General features: G+C 57.9%; 7 protein-coding genes across 7 annotated transcripts; 2 read left to right on the top strand and 5 right to left on the bottom strand.

The window, feature by feature from the left end:
• Positions 1-2,851: 2,851 nt before the first annotated feature.
• On the bottom strand, positions 2,852-3,786 carry CcaverHIS019_0511200 (uncharacterized protein; the record flags this gene model as incomplete). The annotated part of the gene is made up of 3 exons (XM_060602355.1): positions 2,852-3,064; positions 3,096-3,148; positions 3,678-3,786. The coding sequence occupies 3 exons, from the start codon at positions 3,784-3,786 to the stop codon at positions 2,852-2,854; spliced, it is 375 nt and encodes a 124-aa protein (XP_060458757.1).
• Positions 3,787-4,163: 377 nt separating this feature from the next.
• CcaverHIS019_0511210 (uncharacterized protein) lies at positions 4,164-4,740 on the top strand (the record flags this gene model as incomplete). Its single annotated transcript, XM_060602357.1, has 3 exons — positions 4,164-4,178; positions 4,224-4,307; positions 4,609-4,740. The coding sequence occupies 3 exons, from the start codon at positions 4,164-4,166 to the stop codon at positions 4,738-4,740; spliced, it is 231 nt and encodes a 76-aa protein (XP_060458758.1).
• A 1,383-nt stretch (positions 4,741-6,123) lies between these two features.
• CcaverHIS019_0511220 (uncharacterized protein) lies at positions 6,124-7,840 on the bottom strand (the record flags this gene model as incomplete). Its single annotated transcript, XM_060602358.1, has 3 exons — positions 6,124-6,309; positions 6,399-7,799; positions 7,838-7,840. 3 exons carry the CDS (start codon positions 7,838-7,840, stop codon positions 6,124-6,126), a joined length of 1,590 nt encoding a protein of 529 aa, XP_060458759.1.
• A 453-nt stretch (positions 7,841-8,293) lies between these two features.
• Positions 8,294-9,974, bottom strand: CcaverHIS019_0511230 (uncharacterized protein; the record flags this gene model as incomplete). Its single annotated transcript, XM_060602359.1, has 4 exons — positions 8,294-9,531; positions 9,566-9,798; positions 9,832-9,891; positions 9,952-9,974. 4 exons carry the CDS (start codon positions 9,972-9,974, stop codon positions 8,294-8,296), a joined length of 1,554 nt encoding a protein of 517 aa, XP_060458760.1.
• A 979-nt stretch (positions 9,975-10,953) lies between these two features.
• On the top strand, positions 10,954-13,165 carry VPS62 (uncharacterized protein; the record flags this gene model as incomplete). The annotated part of the gene is made up of 9 exons (XM_060602360.1): positions 10,954-10,956; positions 11,046-11,278; positions 11,319-11,409; positions 11,483-11,716; positions 11,799-11,871; positions 11,913-11,978; positions 12,054-12,193; positions 12,251-12,517; positions 12,659-13,165. 9 exons carry the CDS (start codon positions 10,954-10,956, stop codon positions 13,163-13,165), a joined length of 1,614 nt encoding a protein of 537 aa, XP_060458761.1.
• A 132-nt stretch (positions 13,166-13,297) lies between these two features.
• MIA40 (uncharacterized protein) lies at positions 13,298-14,572 on the bottom strand (the record flags this gene model as incomplete). The annotated part of the gene is made up of 4 exons (XM_060602361.1): positions 13,298-13,347; positions 13,475-13,634; positions 14,027-14,184; positions 14,233-14,572. The coding sequence occupies 4 exons, from the start codon at positions 14,570-14,572 to the stop codon at positions 13,298-13,300; spliced, it is 708 nt and encodes a 235-aa protein (XP_060458762.1).
• Positions 14,573-14,803: 231 nt separating this feature from the next.
• On the bottom strand, positions 14,804-15,991 carry CcaverHIS019_0511260 (uncharacterized protein; the record flags this gene model as incomplete). The annotated part of the gene is made up of 1 exon (XM_060602362.1): positions 14,804-15,991. One exon carries the CDS (start codon positions 15,989-15,991, stop codon positions 14,804-14,806), a length of 1,188 nt encoding a protein of 395 aa, XP_060458763.1.
• Positions 15,992-16,194: the final 203 nt, after the last annotated feature.

Here is a 16,194-nt window from a genome sequence, read left to right on the forward strand (position 1 = left end):
GATGAATCAGACCGCTACTTTCAGGAACGTACGAGCCGAGGATCCGGACGTATCCTGCGGATATTTCCAGACCGCAAGCCCGTTTTCTCATGGTTAGTGACACTTTTCCGGAACCGATGAAGACATTGGGGTTTTCGCGGCGTGGTGGCAACAGTGTTTTGATCAGGCGCTTTGGTTGATTCGTCGGGGGGTTGGCCACACTAGTTTTTGATCAGGCCCATGTACTGCTGCCCTCTCCCTATCGCCTCCCAAGCCTCACCGCTGTATACTGTGCGCTTAAGGGTACCAGCTTACCAGTTTGTATTTATTGTATTTTCGTGGTTGGATTTTCAATGCTTTTGTGCCAACTCTCGCCAACTGACCCCCAATTCGACTCAAGCAATGTGCTCATCTGTTTCGCCTCACTCGGCCGCGCTTTGCACTTTCTTGCCTGTTATTGGAGCTTCACATCACTTGTGGTGGGCCATTCATGTTGCCGTTTTAGCCGTTGGTGTTGGTGTCCCGTAGTCCCCGACGGCGAAGTTCGCTAAAACCAGTAGCCTCAAATTTACGTTTCTGCATTCTCTTCACACCTCATTACAACATTTGGGATGTATGTTGCATCGGTCCTGAAGGCAGGCGCAGATAAGTCGGCGTGGCCTTGGAAAGCGGGATTCTAGTTGATGGAGGTGGGTCGCATTCACCGACAGTTATTCACCGATAGTCCAAGGAAAGTGAACGTAATTCCAATGCAGTCGGATCGACTTGGTGACAAGGTGATACATACCTTAGAAGTACAGAATAGTAACGAGACCGACATGTAATGTACGATAGGTCAGGTGGCAGTAGCGGGGCGTCGTTACTGAGGAACGAGCCGTCGTAACCAAGTAACGATGGTTCGTGACTATGGTGCCAACGAGTCGTTGAGAGGTACAGTGGTATGCGACATGCCACTACAATGGTGCCAACGAGTAGTTGAGATGTACATGTACAGTGGTATGCGTGATGCCACTACAAAGTGCCAGGAGGGGGAGGTGCTAGCTTTGCAGGATAGAGACAGGTGATGATGTAGAATGGCCGTTGGTGTGAGAATTTCAGGCATCGAAAGGCAAAGGAAAGGGAAGGGAGAGGCATGACGGATTGGGGATGGGAAAAACTTGACGGATTGGCTTGCTGGGCCAGAGCTGGAACGCGGTGCAACTCATTATCATGAGCGGGAGTTGAGATTGTGGGCAGGTTGAAGGTAGAGATTGTCAGGTAGGACAGCTGCGGTTTACTACTCTCGAGAGTCCTTGCTGAGCTCGGGGTACCACCATCTCGAAATCGGAGGGCGGAACCCTAGGCCCTATTGCGGGCCACAGTGCAATCCAAGTATTCTGTGTTCAACAGGCCATGGGCCGGGTACAAGAAATGCTTGGACAGCACTGTATGACGCAGTGGCTGCCGGGACGTCGCGGGAGAAGACGGGCATTGGATAGCCTCCAAGGCTCGTGTGCACTCAGAGCAGGCCGTATCGTATAATGCTGTACTCACAGTTTCTGTATTCTGCCTTCTCTTCATACCCCATTGCAACAGACGGATGGCGGCCACCGCAGTACATCAAGCCCTGGCGGATCGCTGAACGTTGTGAAGAGCGGGGCCGAGCTTCGAAGTTGGATCATGGTGAATGGCGTGGTTGTCACCGCCACATTGGAAGCCGATGATGGCCATCGTAGAGTGCCGAGGTGCCAAGGATATTGTCCAGGGGTAAGGAGGGGTAATGGGGGTAATGATGGGTGAAAGGAAGGTGGTTGGGGTTCCGGGAGGCGTTGGTGGAGGGAGTCGAGAGGGGAAAGGAGTGGTGGAGCTATTCAGCGGGCGACGTTGGAAAGCATGGTGAAGTGAGAGGGAAAGGAGAGGGCTGGAGACATGTCGAGGGAAGGTGGACAGGCCCAAGCTCCACTGTAGTGAGCCAGAGGACGGCGTTCACATGACTCGCGGCTCATGGATCCTGCCTTGCATCGCGATGAAGGGCGAGCGCATAGTGCCAGTGGATGATTTGGGTGGACTGGGGCAGATAGATGGAGAAGTGTGGGTTGTCGAAGATGCTGAACAAAGAGAAGAATGGAAGGGTGCAGCTCCAACATGCCTAACCTGAATCGCAGCGCGGGTGGGTACCCCACCCATCACCTTGCGCCAATGGGCAATTGGCGCTACAAACCAACCACCCCACATGCGCATCAGCCGAGTCACGCAAACGAGAAAATGAGGGGTTTAACTCACAAGTTTTCTTGTTCTTTATGCACAGGCAAGCATAGGTTGCTGACGGGATACGCCCAGTAAGGTGGGATGTGTGGCGTGCGATGCCGAGTGCAAGGATGGCATCAGTCGAAATTCATCTGCCCCACTCCTTCAGCAATGTATGCTTCTCGCGAGGTCTAAAAAATATTGAGGTGGTGCTATATATTTGCTTGGTTCAGTGCAAAGAGGTCACGGGTTCGATTCTTTGCCGGTTGCGATCCTGCAACATCTCGCTACTTATGACATCGTCGGATGAGCGTGTGGTGATGAGCAAACCAGTTCTGTCTCAGAGTTGTAAGTGGCACGAGATCAGCGTCACGTCCAGCTAGATCGATGTAGCATTTCTGCAGCTCGGTAGTTGTGGGATGAGTGCACGGACGAGTCAGCGTCCTGGGCTGACAACTGCGACAGATGCCTTCTGCACAGATACACATGGTTTCCCCCAAGTGTCCTCGGAGGCGACTACTACACATTCGATACACTATCCCGCAAAACACGACCGCCTGGTCGGCACGGTCGCTGCCCTCGATCTCATAAACAGTTGGGCAACATTCGCAGGCGGACTCGGCCTTGATCTCGGGCTTGACATCCATTATCTTTGGGAGGGCGCCTCGACGTCCACGAGGTAATCGACAAAGGTTTGGTAGACTTCAACACGACGCTCTTTACCCGACTGGCTTGCGTACGTCTCCATCGTGGCATCGCCCATTCCGACAAGCACCTTGATTCGCTTCTCGGCGGTCACAGCGGTTGGAACGGACGAGGTCGACAGCATCTGAGCGGCGGCCACGAGGAGGTCGTTGTGCTGCTGTCAGTCCGTTCTGATATCTGTTTACCTTCTGGTCCTTGTGCTCCGTCACATTGGGATGCTTCGTCCTCGACTGGTACGCTTAAGGCGCGGTCTGCCAGCTGCTGAATTGTGTGATCAGCCACTACAGTAGGGGCCCCTGCCCCCCAGCCGATTCTGATCCTCCATAAACCCTCCTACCTGCGTATCGTTGGTGCGCTCCATTGCATCGGGAGGATAGGCCCTCAGCCGCATGCTCCTCAACAGCCTCAGCAGCCTCCTGGCGCGCGGGAACTGGGCCTGTTGGCCCCCTGCCGGGGACAAAAACGTAGACAACGCTATCGCAGGTCCGCGCGCCTTGCAGGTACAAACGACACACCTGTGATCAACAAACTACGACTGGGCCACATACCGAAAGTATGAGTGAAGATTCTCGACTGGGGCAATGCTGCGCTCGTTGCCTTGCCCCATGGCCGGGTGGTTTCGCACTGCATACAGAAGGTCGACTATCCCGTGTCCAATTGTAGGACGAGGTCGCATGAGGAAGAGGCAAGCACCATTGTTCGCGTCGGGTGCGCACGGGCCGCATCCAACTGAACAATGAGCTCTGACCGTCACGGAGATGACTCACCGTCGCCCACTGCAAGAGCATAGCAACTATCGCTGTCGCTGATGTAGGCCTTTTGGTACTGGCGATACCGGGAAGTCTTGGCCTTCTTCTCCTGGCCCCACGCCTTCATGTAGTCTAGGATCGACTGCGGCGAGCGCAACTCTCACCCCAAATCACCATAACCTCTGGGTTATCTTCGTGGCTGGGGCGAACACCTTCCTCCAGGCTTCTCCAGGCTCTCCAGGCTGTGAGCTGTGAATTGACGAGGAGAGCAACGCGGTATACGAAGCATGATGTTACGAGATGATGAGTGAAGAGTCAAGAGTCAAGAGTCAAGAGTCAAGGGTGAGGCGCATCGGGAGGAAGGCTTGTGTGGGACCAAATGACATGTGGTCTGTGCGCAGCAGTCGTCCTCGTTGCAGCAGCCAGGTACCAACTCCACGTTGGACATCACCACAGACGGTCTGCAGTGGTCAAAGCAGCCACCAAGAGCTCTGCCGGACGCGGATGCACCTTGTCGGGGTGAGTGGACGCGTGCGACGCGGACTCACGAGCTCACCAACGCAGGCACTCTCACCGCTGATGGCGACAGCGACGGGATACCAGATCTGCCCAGCGTCGTACTTGATGGCTTGTGCGAGGGTCGCAGTTGTGCGTCGAGTCCCGCAACGAGCTATCTTGGCGCTAATCCAAACTCCTCAACCATATCCTGGAGCACCGTTCTCCTAGCATGTGACCTCGACGACCACGAGAATGCCGACGATGTTGTTTGCTGCTGGAGGCCCGCATGTGAGCTGGCGGATGACGCCGTGGTATCTCTAGCCCCCGCCCGCGGCGGGGTAAAGTATCCGTGATCGAACAGTCCGGACCTGGCCAACCCAGGGCCTCCCGTGGCAACTTCGAGCGACTCCCACGAGATATCGCACTCGTCTTCCCCGACCTCACTCGGTAGACGAATCTCGATGCCCTGTCGTCGCGCAACCACCGCGAGTGCCATGATGAGCGCCGCGACATCTGGCTCGCTGCCATCCACGAATCGGGCTGGGTCGACTGCACCAAGGTCCATCCCCACTTCAACGGCTAGGGAGCCGAGGAGGACCTTGGTTAGTTCGACTTCGGCGTTGCGGTCTCGTGGAGAGCGGAGAGAGGGAGGAAGTGCGAGGCGCGGTGTTAGATGCTCAAGGATTAGGAGGAGGAGGGTTGGGGGAACGGCTGCGAGGGTTGAGGGATAACGGACGGGGAGAGAGAGGGATGATAGGAGGGCGTGTAGAACTGGGAGGGGTGGAGTGGGCATTTGTGGTGGAGGTGGAGGTGGAGGCGGAGGCGGAGGCAGTGAGGCCGGTTTGGGATGAAAAGATCAATGTCTTGGTGAGTTGCGGTTGGGTGTGGTGGAGTGGCTGGTAAAAGGCCATGTCTTGGCGTCGGGGTGTGGATGGAAGGTGGATGATGATGGAGATGACATGGATAATAACGACATGTGAGCGATGGGCGTTGTCTTGTTGACAGAGCTCCAAAGCTTACATTCCTATTGGTTGACATATTAATAGAACTCGGCTATTGGAACCAAACACCATTTCTAATGCATTCCGTGCCCACATATCTAATGGGTTTACGCAAGTCATCCAAGTCTTCTTCGTAACACCTGAACGGCCTTTACAGCAGGGTTACGAACGGCCGCTGTCGTGAGTGGCCTACTAGCGGAACGGATCCATCGTCCCCAAGATATGCATGAAGGTGGGGGCGGTTGATGGTAATCAGGTTTCCGACGAGGCCCGTGTACATCCTGTCTGAGATTTAGTATACATGCTCCAACTTGCAACTATGCAAATGGTATATTGTGAATACCGGCTCACAGCTGAGACGGCTAATGACAGATGGGAGAGACACGACAGCCGCCGCAGACACGGCTAATGCGGCTAACGCCTCAAGAGGGCCGCGAAAACATCCCAGCACCCCAGCTGGTCTGGTGGTGAGGCGGTAACTCGTCGGGTTACTGGTGGTCGCTGGTTCGACTCACTTGCCTGGAAACACATCTTGTACTATTATCTGCTCTGCCCTGCTCTTATCTGCCCTGCTCTACTCTGCCCTACAAACAAGCCCCCAAACAGATTGCGGACACAGATATTTTTGCCAAACTCACCAACATACATGCTCGCTGCAGGATGCAGCCAATGAATATCCCACCGAGACTTTAGAGTATGCCACAAACGCCCCGGACGGGTCGAATGCGTGAGTGATACACTTAAGAGCGTATGCCCTGCCTGACTGGTTGGCATGCATGTGTCCTGCAAGGTCCTGGAACACGGCGTCGACTTGGATTAGGAGAGACTCAGGATGGACTCACATCTGCGCACGAAACCAATCATTACCTTAATCCCGCCTGTGGCCGCGGCTTCGGCGGCAGCGACAACGGGTTTGGAGTCCTCGACGCCAACTGCTCCTATAATACTCATGCATGCTGTACTCTCTATCCACGATAACCCCTGAGCGCAGGATCCCGAACAAGCCGCTCCATCGCACTTTCTTCGAGCCACAGCATGACGTTGACACCGGGTTCGTACCACTTATCTCCCTTCTCTCCCCCTCCATTCTTGCCTCCCATCTCCACGCCGTCTCCCCGCCCCTTGAGGATGGTAGCAAACCCTCCAAAAGCCTGCACGAGGTTATGGGCATATACGGGCCCACCACCCCCAAAGTCGAGTGTACACACTCCTGATCTGGCCCAGTTGGTGGTACACACACTCTGGGTACCGGGTAGCAGATCATTTCCCGCCGGAAATCGAGGTCATGCGCCCGTCGATGAAGCCATGCCCCAACGCGCTCTTCCGTGACTCCATCGACGGCAGCCCGAATGCGCCTCTCGGCCCATCCATCCTGCAATACCTCCTTGGCCGGCGAGTTGAGCCCGAGACAGATGTTGAAGCATCCAGGTGTGTCGTCTGCATTGAGGCGACGGCGTGCATCACACGCCATCGTAAACTCCAACTCTCCTGTAATTTGGAGTCGCGCGCGAGTGATGAGCCGCCAGAGATGGGCTACGAAGGCGTCGTTTGCGCTCGCCTTAGGAGCATGGAGGCGGGCAGAGGCGGTGATGCGTTCTACCTCTGACGCCGAGAAGGTAAGCACGTATCGCTTGCATGGTTCGGTGCCGAGTAATCCCCATGGTGCAGGTTGGCCGCGCTTATGTCCCCTCGCGGCGTCTAGCTCCAGAATAGCGGGATCGGGCTTGGCGTCCATCGCCTCGGGGGGGTGGGTTGCTCCGCGCGCCCACGCGTCGTAACGGAGCACGTCCAGCCCTTCTTCGAGTTTCTCGAGAGCGGGATCGGGGTGCGCGGCGTCGAGATCACCGGCTGCGTAAGCATCGAGCGTCTCCCAGTCGAAGCGCCGTTTCTTGACTAGCTCGTCCACGGCAACCTCCACTTGGGAGGGGAGAAGAGCGTGGATCGTTGCCCAATCCTCAACAAAGGTCCCCAGAGCACCTGCGTCGGCTAGGACGTGGCTGATGCCAACCACGAGAGCCGCGCCGTCATCGAAGAGAGTGATCTTGGCGCCTGAGAGCGGCTTTTCTGTTCGGGGGTTGGAGGGGGAGAGGTTTGGCGCTGTGGCTGGGGCGAGATCAAAGTCGATGGCGCTGGAATCGTAAACCCGATCCCATTGCGTTGGAGAGGGGAGAATTGCAGATAGAGGCCCAATGCGCCGCTCAAAGGTCAGGAGGAAGCCTGGGTCATCGGATCCATACTCCATCCATGGGCGGAGGAAGCGGCGGGTGTATGCGGGAAAGGAGGTGGAGGGAGTGGTGGGGGGAGGGGGGTCGGGAAAGGAGGTGGAGGGAGTGGTGGGCGGAGGGCGGTCGGGAAAGGAGGTGGAGGGAGTGGTGGGCGGAGGGCGGTCGGGAAAGGAGGTGGAGGGAGTGGTCGGCGGGAGGACGAGTCGCCCAGCCAGCTGTGGGTACGCACTGAGGGTTTGGGCGAGAGAGCGGGAGAGGGCGTTGGGATCCAGTGCCGCGGCGCCCTGCTTGTCGTAGAAGAGGAGAGCTTGGGCATACGGCGCGGCCACGCTTGGTGCCGAGATTAGCGGGACTGGGACGCAGGCAGCGCTGCGGCGTGCAGGGAGGACATGTTCTGTGGATAGAACTTGGGTGTCCTGGAGTCAGCGGGGATGATGATGTTGCTGGACCTCACCATTGTCGGTTTGTTAGATCTTTGGAACTGATATGTGGGTGGTTTTGACTTTCGGAGTATTTTACGTCATTCTGTTGTACAATCCGGACCATTCAGTAGCCGATCAGCGGTGTAATGCATTGTGCAGGGGCCGGCTTGACATTGGCAACCACGCCTACACCCCATGTATCAAGATCGAGAGGGAGGGGTCACAGAGTTGTACAATGCTCGCGAGCGACGCCTTGATACAGTACCGCCGTTCATCATGGGATGGTGCACAAGAGATACTCAGACCTATCGCTCGCAGTATCAGGCTCATATTGCTGCAGCTGGTCGTCCATACCCCCATTCGTATATGCACGCAACCTGCATTCAAACTATATGCGCCGACAGTAGTGACGACGTGGAGCTGGTACGGTAAGGAAAGTGGATGGCTCGATGGCCGCACCATGCAAGCTCGCAGGGGTCCCCGCGCTCTCAGTTCTTGGAGGCGTCGTCGGTCTTGGCCATGTCGCCGGCGTGGTCCACGATGGGGAGGCTGGCAAAGCTCGCGTTATCAAAGGCAAGCGCAACCTCCTCGAGCGTGTAGCCGCGCGTCTCAACCATGAAGAACTTGACGAGGAAGAACTGGATGATGACGAGCGGCATGTAGACCGCGTAGTACTTGTAGCCGATCGAGTTGAGGGCGATCGAGTCGACAAACACGCAGTAGATGGCCTGGATCTGGGTGAAGCAGTTCCACACGAGGAGGCCCTTGGAGCGCATCGAGAATGTCTGGACCTCGGCCGGGTAGCTCCAGAGGACCGGGTTGGCGTAGTTGTACGTGCCGAGGTAGATCCACACGAGGACAACGGTTGCGACGCCGCTCTTGGTGTCCGCCGAGTTTGAGCGCGAGAACATGCCACCGGCGACGCACAGGCCAATGAGCGAGAGGAGGAGCACGGGCCAGACACCGAGGATGATTCTCTTGCGGCCGATGTGCTTCATCGACCACACGCCGGCGATCTGGGTGCACCACGTAAACATCGAGAGGCCGGCGGCGATACCCGTCTGCACTGACGCGTCCGTGATGCCGACGAGGCTGAAGACGATCGTGTAGTAGTAGTACATGATGGAGGCGCCGCTCATCTGGACAAGGAACGTCATGAGCGCAGCAAGACCAAGACGGTGGCGGTTCGTACGGCCGCGAAGAATGACGCTCCATTTCTCGGCCTTGGCAAGGCGCTCCTTTTCGATCGCCTCCTTCATCTCCTCAAACTCGAAGACGACGAGTGGGTCCTCGCGGTCACCGTTGCCGTGGAAGTCGACGAGGAAGTTGAACGCCTCCTCGTAGCGGTCCTTGCTGATGAGGAAGCGGGGCGTCTCGGGCACAAACTGAACCGCGATGAGGATGTAGAGCGCCATCGGGATTTGGAGGAGGTACGGGATACGCCAGCCCCACGACGACGTCATATGCGATGTACCAAAGTTGACCCAGGAAATGATCACGCTGCCGAGAATCCAGAACGAGTTCCATGCGCCCGCAATGAGATCGCGCGAGCGTGGGTGCGTAATCTCCTGAACGAGGATGAGCGAGGTCATGAGGAACGAGCCCAGGCCAAAGCCCATGACGAAGCGTCCGACGACGAAGACGGTGTAGCCCCTGTTACCGGCCAAGCTCGGGATGCCAGCGACACACGAGAGGATCGTGCCGAGGAGGACTGTGTAGCCGTAGACTGATGGTCAGATCTGTTGCGACTGGGAGCTTACATCGCAGACCCCAGCGACGACCCCACTGGTGGTCAATGTACGTGATCACGGGTCCGACGATGAACGCCGATAGAGGACCAGCCGCGTTGAGCAGGCCAAGGAGCGCGGCATAATTGGGGCGGTCCTCGGTGAGGCCAATGTCATTGTGCCAAGAGTCAAATGCTTGGAGGCCGGCAATCAGCATACCGTCGTAGCCGTTCAGCACCATGCCGACGTAGATGATGCTGATGAAGCTAAAGGTCAGCGTGATCGAGTGAGGGACGCACAAGTTGAGCTTGATCCGACCATTGTCGCGGTACCACGGCGTCGAGTCGCGCACATTAGGGCTATTGGTTAGCGCCAGTCCTAGTCTGCTTTTGATCTGCCCAGCGCAACATGACACTCACATAGTGTGCCAGTCTTGTGACATGCTGGGCTGGGGTGAGCGCGACAACGATGAGAGGCAACTAGCGACGCAGGCATTATCCTGGTCCGCTCAACGGTGTGATCTCAGCACAGGTGGCTGGCTGCGTCCACAGGGCACAGTCAGAGCCAACCTGGCACCCGTGTTGCATCTCGAAGGCGGCGGCCGCGCTTCTGAAGGCATGTTTAACGGATCATTTTGTTGAGAGGAGCTTGAGAGAACATGCTTGCTTGCTGTTGATTTGTCTTGCCGACTAACCTAACGGTGGTGGAGAGTATAGTTGGAGTAGACTATGAGTGGGATGATGGGAGAGAGAGAAGGGGGAAGGGGGAAGGGGGAAGATGGAGAGCTGTGAAATCGGAGCGCCGTGGTTAAATATTCTTGGAGAATGCGGAATGGGGGTTCTCTTAGGGAGATCCGATGCGGGAGAGTGCGTCACAGCCGCACGGCCGCACGGGTGAAGGGGCGCCTATCTTGACTTCTCAAGCTATCTCATTGCCAATACTCTATGCTCTACGCTGGTTGGACAGCATGGTCAGGATCACTCTCTATCATTCGAGCAGTGCTCTTTTGCTCTGTAGGCGCTCTATTGATTCCCGAGTCAAAACTCGGCGACGGAGCAGCGTGTGTGTAGAAAGGAAAAGGTCTCCCCCCGCCCCACCGGATCAAGCGGATGTCTCCTCCGACTCCAACACAAACCGCCACATTTCCATATCCCCGATAAGTACTCTCAAAAGGTTGTAATAGTATATTAGTCCCATTTAGTTTAACCACGTGTGTTACCCCACCTCCACTTTGGCGGGGTTTGTGCCTTGAGAGTGTCATAGCGTTCGCTCAGGTAAACCACACTTGCATCTCACAACGCTCTAGTCATCTTCCTCCCGCGTCTTCCTCTCTCTCCCCGCTCATCAAACTAGAGGTTTCCCACGTATTGTGCGCCCGCGCGCTTCTCACAATCTGTAGCGCGCGGTACTGCACGCCCACCATGGTGCGTACGCGAGACCTCGGTAGCGCACAGAACCCGAGGAAGATCATGACGGCGTTAGGCGGCCATCCCGAGATACCCGCTAACCTCAGCGTCTAACAACGTTCTTGCTTACTTCTGCGCTGGTCAGTGCGCTCCCATACGATGCAGACCCCCCACCAAGCGAGCAAGTGCCGTTCGAACCGGTCGCTTCTCCTCGGCCGACGCCGCCGCCAGGTTCCCAGACATACACCGACATCGAGGTGGTTGATAAGCCATCGACACCCGAGAAGCGCGCGGCCATGGCCAAGCTCCTCGACAAGTATGCGCCCGTGTTCAAGCTTGCGTGCGTAGCTGTCTGCGACGCGACTTTAAGCTAACCCCAGGTCGACGGAGCGATACTATCCCAGCTCGGTGCCGTTCATGCTCGAGCACTACGAATTCGTCCAGTGGGAGAATGGGACGCAGTTTGAGCCAGTGCGTAGGAATGCGAAGCGTAGCTGCGGCATGTGACTCGACGAAGGCTTCTTTGAAGAGAAGTTGACTCCAGAACAATAACGTGTTCACAGCGTCTCGCCTCAACAAGCTTCCTCACAAAGGCAGGCACCAGTACCTCTCTGTCACGCAGCCACATAATCCCCAGCCGCTCGTTGATGGGCCTGAGAGCCACTTCCTCTACGGGCCGGCGGGTATGCCTGGCGGAATGGAGTTTGGCGACGACGGGCGAGGGCGCGTCCATGACGAGGTGTACGGCTTCTGGGTCGACAACGGACGAGGCGTTGTGGTGAGTGTGCATTCACTTTCGTCTAGCGGTCCAACCGAGTTCCCGAAGCTGTCTAGGCCTTGTTGTGCCATGCTTACACCAGGACCTTTGGTATTGGACGTACTACCCGTACAACCTCGGTAAGGAAGTCGGGTACTTGGGCTGGCTAGGGAACCGTGAGTGCGGCTATGAGTGTCGCAACATCAGCTGACATCAGACGTGTCAGACTGGGAACGTTTGCGCGTGAGGACGGTGAATGGCACTGCAGAGTCGGCGGACTTTAGTGAGTCATGAGCTTGAGCTTGGACATGGCTCGCCCACCTAAATGTTCCGAAAAGTGTGGTGCAGCTGACGCCAGATACGCACTCGGGCGGGGCCTTCAGTGCAGGCACGTACCGCTGGTCCGATCTGGAACGGTTCGGCGAACGGCCAATTGCGTATGTCGCATCCGGGAGCCATGGAGTGTGGCCCAATCCCGGGAAACATGTCTACGCGCAGGTACGTCTCCCTGTCTGGTTCATCGTCGAGATATCGTGGTCGTACAGCTCACACCAGCTCCTCAATCTTTGGCAGCTCGTCGACATGACGGACGACTATGGTGCAATCTGGGACACACAGGGGCACGTTGTGCCGATCGAGTGGTGGACGGGGCCAGACCTCGCACACAGGATCCGGCACACGGGCAACCACAGTTGGCTCGAGTTCGAGGGCATGTTCGGCAACGCTGGCAGTTCCAACTGCTGGTGGCACTCGATCGTTGGTGTCTGTCAGCTGGTGGGAGGGCCCATCGGGCCAAACAGGTGGTTTGGCGACCCGCCCGATGTGAGTGCGGTGAGGCGCGCTGGGATAGGTGCTGGTCATCGACTTTGCGTCTCAATCGCTAGCTATCGCTTCGGGTAGTTGATCGGAAACTGCTGCCTTGCGATACCAGCTTTCCCAGTCTCTAGTACCAGCTGACCCCAGTGCATCATCGGCAGGGCCGCGCCAGACCACTCGAAGTACTTGTTCTACCTATCGCTCAACGTCACGAAGCAAGCACGAGCGATGAACGTGTCGACAATTCTCGTCGAGCAGATCTGCGCGAGGCCCGAGGTGGCCTTGAACGGCGAGGCAGACTGGAACACGCTCCGCGCGGACCAGATGAAGGTGTGGACGGTACCTGGTCGAGCGATACCGTTCCGAGGCACTGCGCAGCATCACGCGACTGCTGAACCGTGCGGCGGCGGGCGTAGCGCAGCCAAAGCCTACCGCCTAGCGCTGTACAACAAGGACGGGGAACGGGTGTCAACCTCGAACTTGCGCGTGTTGTGCATGTATGAGCCAGGGAAACGGGGTTGGGTGTTGAGCCCCGCGGTTGACGTCGAGGACGTCGACGAGTGGCGCTGGATGCTGATGGAGAAGCAGCCCGAGGAACCGCCGAGCCACACGCCGCCAAGCCCGACGAGTAACGGCCGCCGAGTAGGATATTAGATTGTCGGAGATGGATTGTAGAGTATGTACGCCTATCATGTATCACCATCTTGAGGGAGTATGCAGTGCCATGCATTTTTGAGGGGTGTCTGCCATCTAGGCCATCTACATCTATCGGGATCGGAGAGGTGTCTACTTGCTCTCTGATGGGGGCTCCTCGGCAGCCTCGTCCTCGACCTCCTCTGGGCGTTAGCGGGAACGACGGATGACGGCGCTGGCGACATCAGAGGTGGACGGCAAGGACAGTGCCCTCGCCTTGGTGTCCATCTACAGGCGCCTCAGACATGCCCTAGTTCCGCTCGTACTCACCCTCGCCATACACGTCGGGATGCTCGCGGAAGCAGTCCTGCATTGCCTTGAACTTTTCGACGCACTCGATGCCCTTTGGCTCGGCCTCCGAGTAGACGAAGCACGAGAAGGCCGCCTTGAACTCTTCGCCGCAGGGCCCGGTCGCCATGCCGCCGAGGCACTGGGATTAGCGAATGAGGGGGGGTGTCTGAGGGTGAGGAGAGAAGGGAGGCCGCAGCACAGATGCGGAGACACGATGGACGGAGGACATGTCGCCGCCGCCCGTGCAGCCGCGTGGCGCATCGCGCGGACCGCGGTTCGGGCACGGCGTATTGCAACGCACTGCACCCCTCTCGCTCCGTGCACAAGCCATTCCTCCATCATCCTCTATTGGTCATCCGGGGTCCTGGTCTAGGCGCAGCAAGCGTGCTTGCGCTCGGGGCAGCAGCACGCGCAGCAGCAGCAGCACGCGCACTTGTTACGCGGGAGGGCTGCGCAGACCGTGGGCTTGGGGGCAGGGGCGGGGGCGGGGGACGGCTTTGGAGGCTGGGAAGAGCAGCACGGCGCACTTACGGGGCAGTCCCAGTTGATTTCGCCAGTCTCCTCGTTGAAGGCGCCCTGGCTGGCGGCCTCGGCTGCGAGGGCGTCGGTCGCGGACGCGGGGTGCAAGCCGAGAGCGGTTTCAGCCTCGGCGATGAGGTCGGCGAGGGCCGCGTCGGCCGCAGAGAGGGCTGGTGTCAGCGTTAGGTCCACACTTCGGCTCCCTCCCTCCAACTCACCATGCTTGGCCTTCTCCTTAACGCTGTCAATCGCCGCTTCGACCATGACGGCGCCCTCGTCCTCAGCGGCCGCCTCAGCCTCACCCTCCTCCTCGGCCACCTCCTCCTCCGTAGGCTCGGAAGGGTGGACGTAGTTCTTGCGCAGGTCGCTGACGATGCTACCCGCCGTAACGAGGGCGACGACGGCACCAGTCACAAGAGCGAGGTTCTTGCTGTGCTCGGCCTCGACCTCGGGACCCGGACGGGAGGTGTTGGAGAGGAGGCGGCGGGCCGGGGCGACCGGAATACGGCGGGCGGCACGGGCGGCGTGGGCGGCAGGACGGACGGCACGGGCGAACATTGTGATGGTGTGGACGATGACTGATCGTTTGTGCCGACTTTTTCGAGATGGATCCATAGAGAGACCAGGAAGGGATTAGGATTAGGATTCGGGTGTATTCGGATAAACGCCGATTAGAACATTTGGATCCGCTAATGACCCTTGCCTTAGTATGCATGTCTATCTTGTACAATGAGAATGACGCAACGCTGCTACACTGCGACGTTGCTACATTGCAACGCTGCGACGCCGCTACGCCGCACCACTCCCTTCGAGGGCCTGCGCAAAGTCGCGCTCGAGGTCCTCAATGTCCTCGATACCCACGCTCATGCGTACAAAGTTGGGCGCGATACCTGCCGTCCTCATCTGCGCCTCGGTCAGGCTTCCGGCCCACATCGCGGCGGTGTGCACTGCCAACGTCTCGACGCCGCCAAGCGAGACAGCCTGTGAAGCGAGCTTGAGTCCCGAAACAAACTTTGACGTAGGCTCGTATCCGCCCTTGATGGCGTACGCGACGACCGGACCACCGCCCTTCATCTGTTTCTTGGCAATGTCATACTGTGGGTGGCTGGGAAGCATGGGGTAGTAGACGGCCTCGATTTCGGGGCGGGCTTCGAGCCACGCGGCGAGGGCGAGGGCGTTGGCATTGATCTTTTCCATCCGCAGAGGGAGGGTGCGCATTCCTCTCAGTAATAGCCAAGCGTCCATCGGCGACAGAGTTGCGCCCAAGGTGAGGCTGGTGTCCCACATCTCCTCGGCAAGTTTCTTGGAGGTGCAGATTGCGCCGGCAGTGATGTCGCTGTGGCCGCCGAGAGACTTGGTGGCCGAGTGAAGGATGACGTCGATGCCAAGGTCGGCTGGACGCGAGTTGATGGGACCAGCAAAAGTGTTATCGGCCAGAGTTAGGATATTGTGCTGCTTTGCGAGGGCGGCGATACCCCCAAGATCCGTAACCACCAGAGTTGGGTTGGCGGGAGTTTCGACGTAGATGAACCGCGTATTGGGACGGATTGCCGCCTCCATAGCAGCAAGGTCGGTCTGTTCGACAATCGTAACGTCGACGCCAAACTTGCGGAGCATCTCATCAAACAGCTTGGCCGTGGCCATGTAATGTCTGGTCTGGGCGATACAGTGGTCGCCAGCCTTGACTAGGGCTAGGACGGCGGTGGAAATCGCTCCCATCCCCGACGCTGTGAGCATGGCCACTTCGGTACCCTCGAGCTTGGCGAGGACTTCGGCAGCCTGTGCGTGGGTCGGGTTTCCGTAGCGCGTGTAGAAGCCTATGTGGCGGGGGGATGTTGCCATCTCCGCGAATTGGGGGGCGTCGGACGCACGAAACGTCGACGAGTAGTAGATGGCCGGGGCGACGGGGTCGATGCCCTCGGCCCGCACAGAGGAGTGGCCATGGACTGCGATCGTGTCTTGCTTCCAGTCGGCCATGATAGATTGATGGGGGAAGAGGAAGAGGAACAGGAACAGCAAGTCGACGAGTCGCGATGATATGATATTTACACGCGATGGCGATGGCGTTTTGGTGGGCATTCGGCTCGGCCGAGTGCGGCAATCCACGGAGATGGTCCGATACTACAGTACACACTTTGATCTTGGTGACGTAGGCGGAATGTACGGGCCACGGGTAGAAC

Source organism: Cutaneotrichosporon cavernicola (assembly GCF_030864355.1).
Source record: "Cutaneotrichosporon cavernicola HIS019 DNA, chromosome: 5".
Classification (NCBI taxonomy): domain Eukaryota; kingdom Fungi; phylum Basidiomycota; class Tremellomycetes; order Trichosporonales; family Trichosporonaceae; genus Cutaneotrichosporon; species Cutaneotrichosporon cavernicola.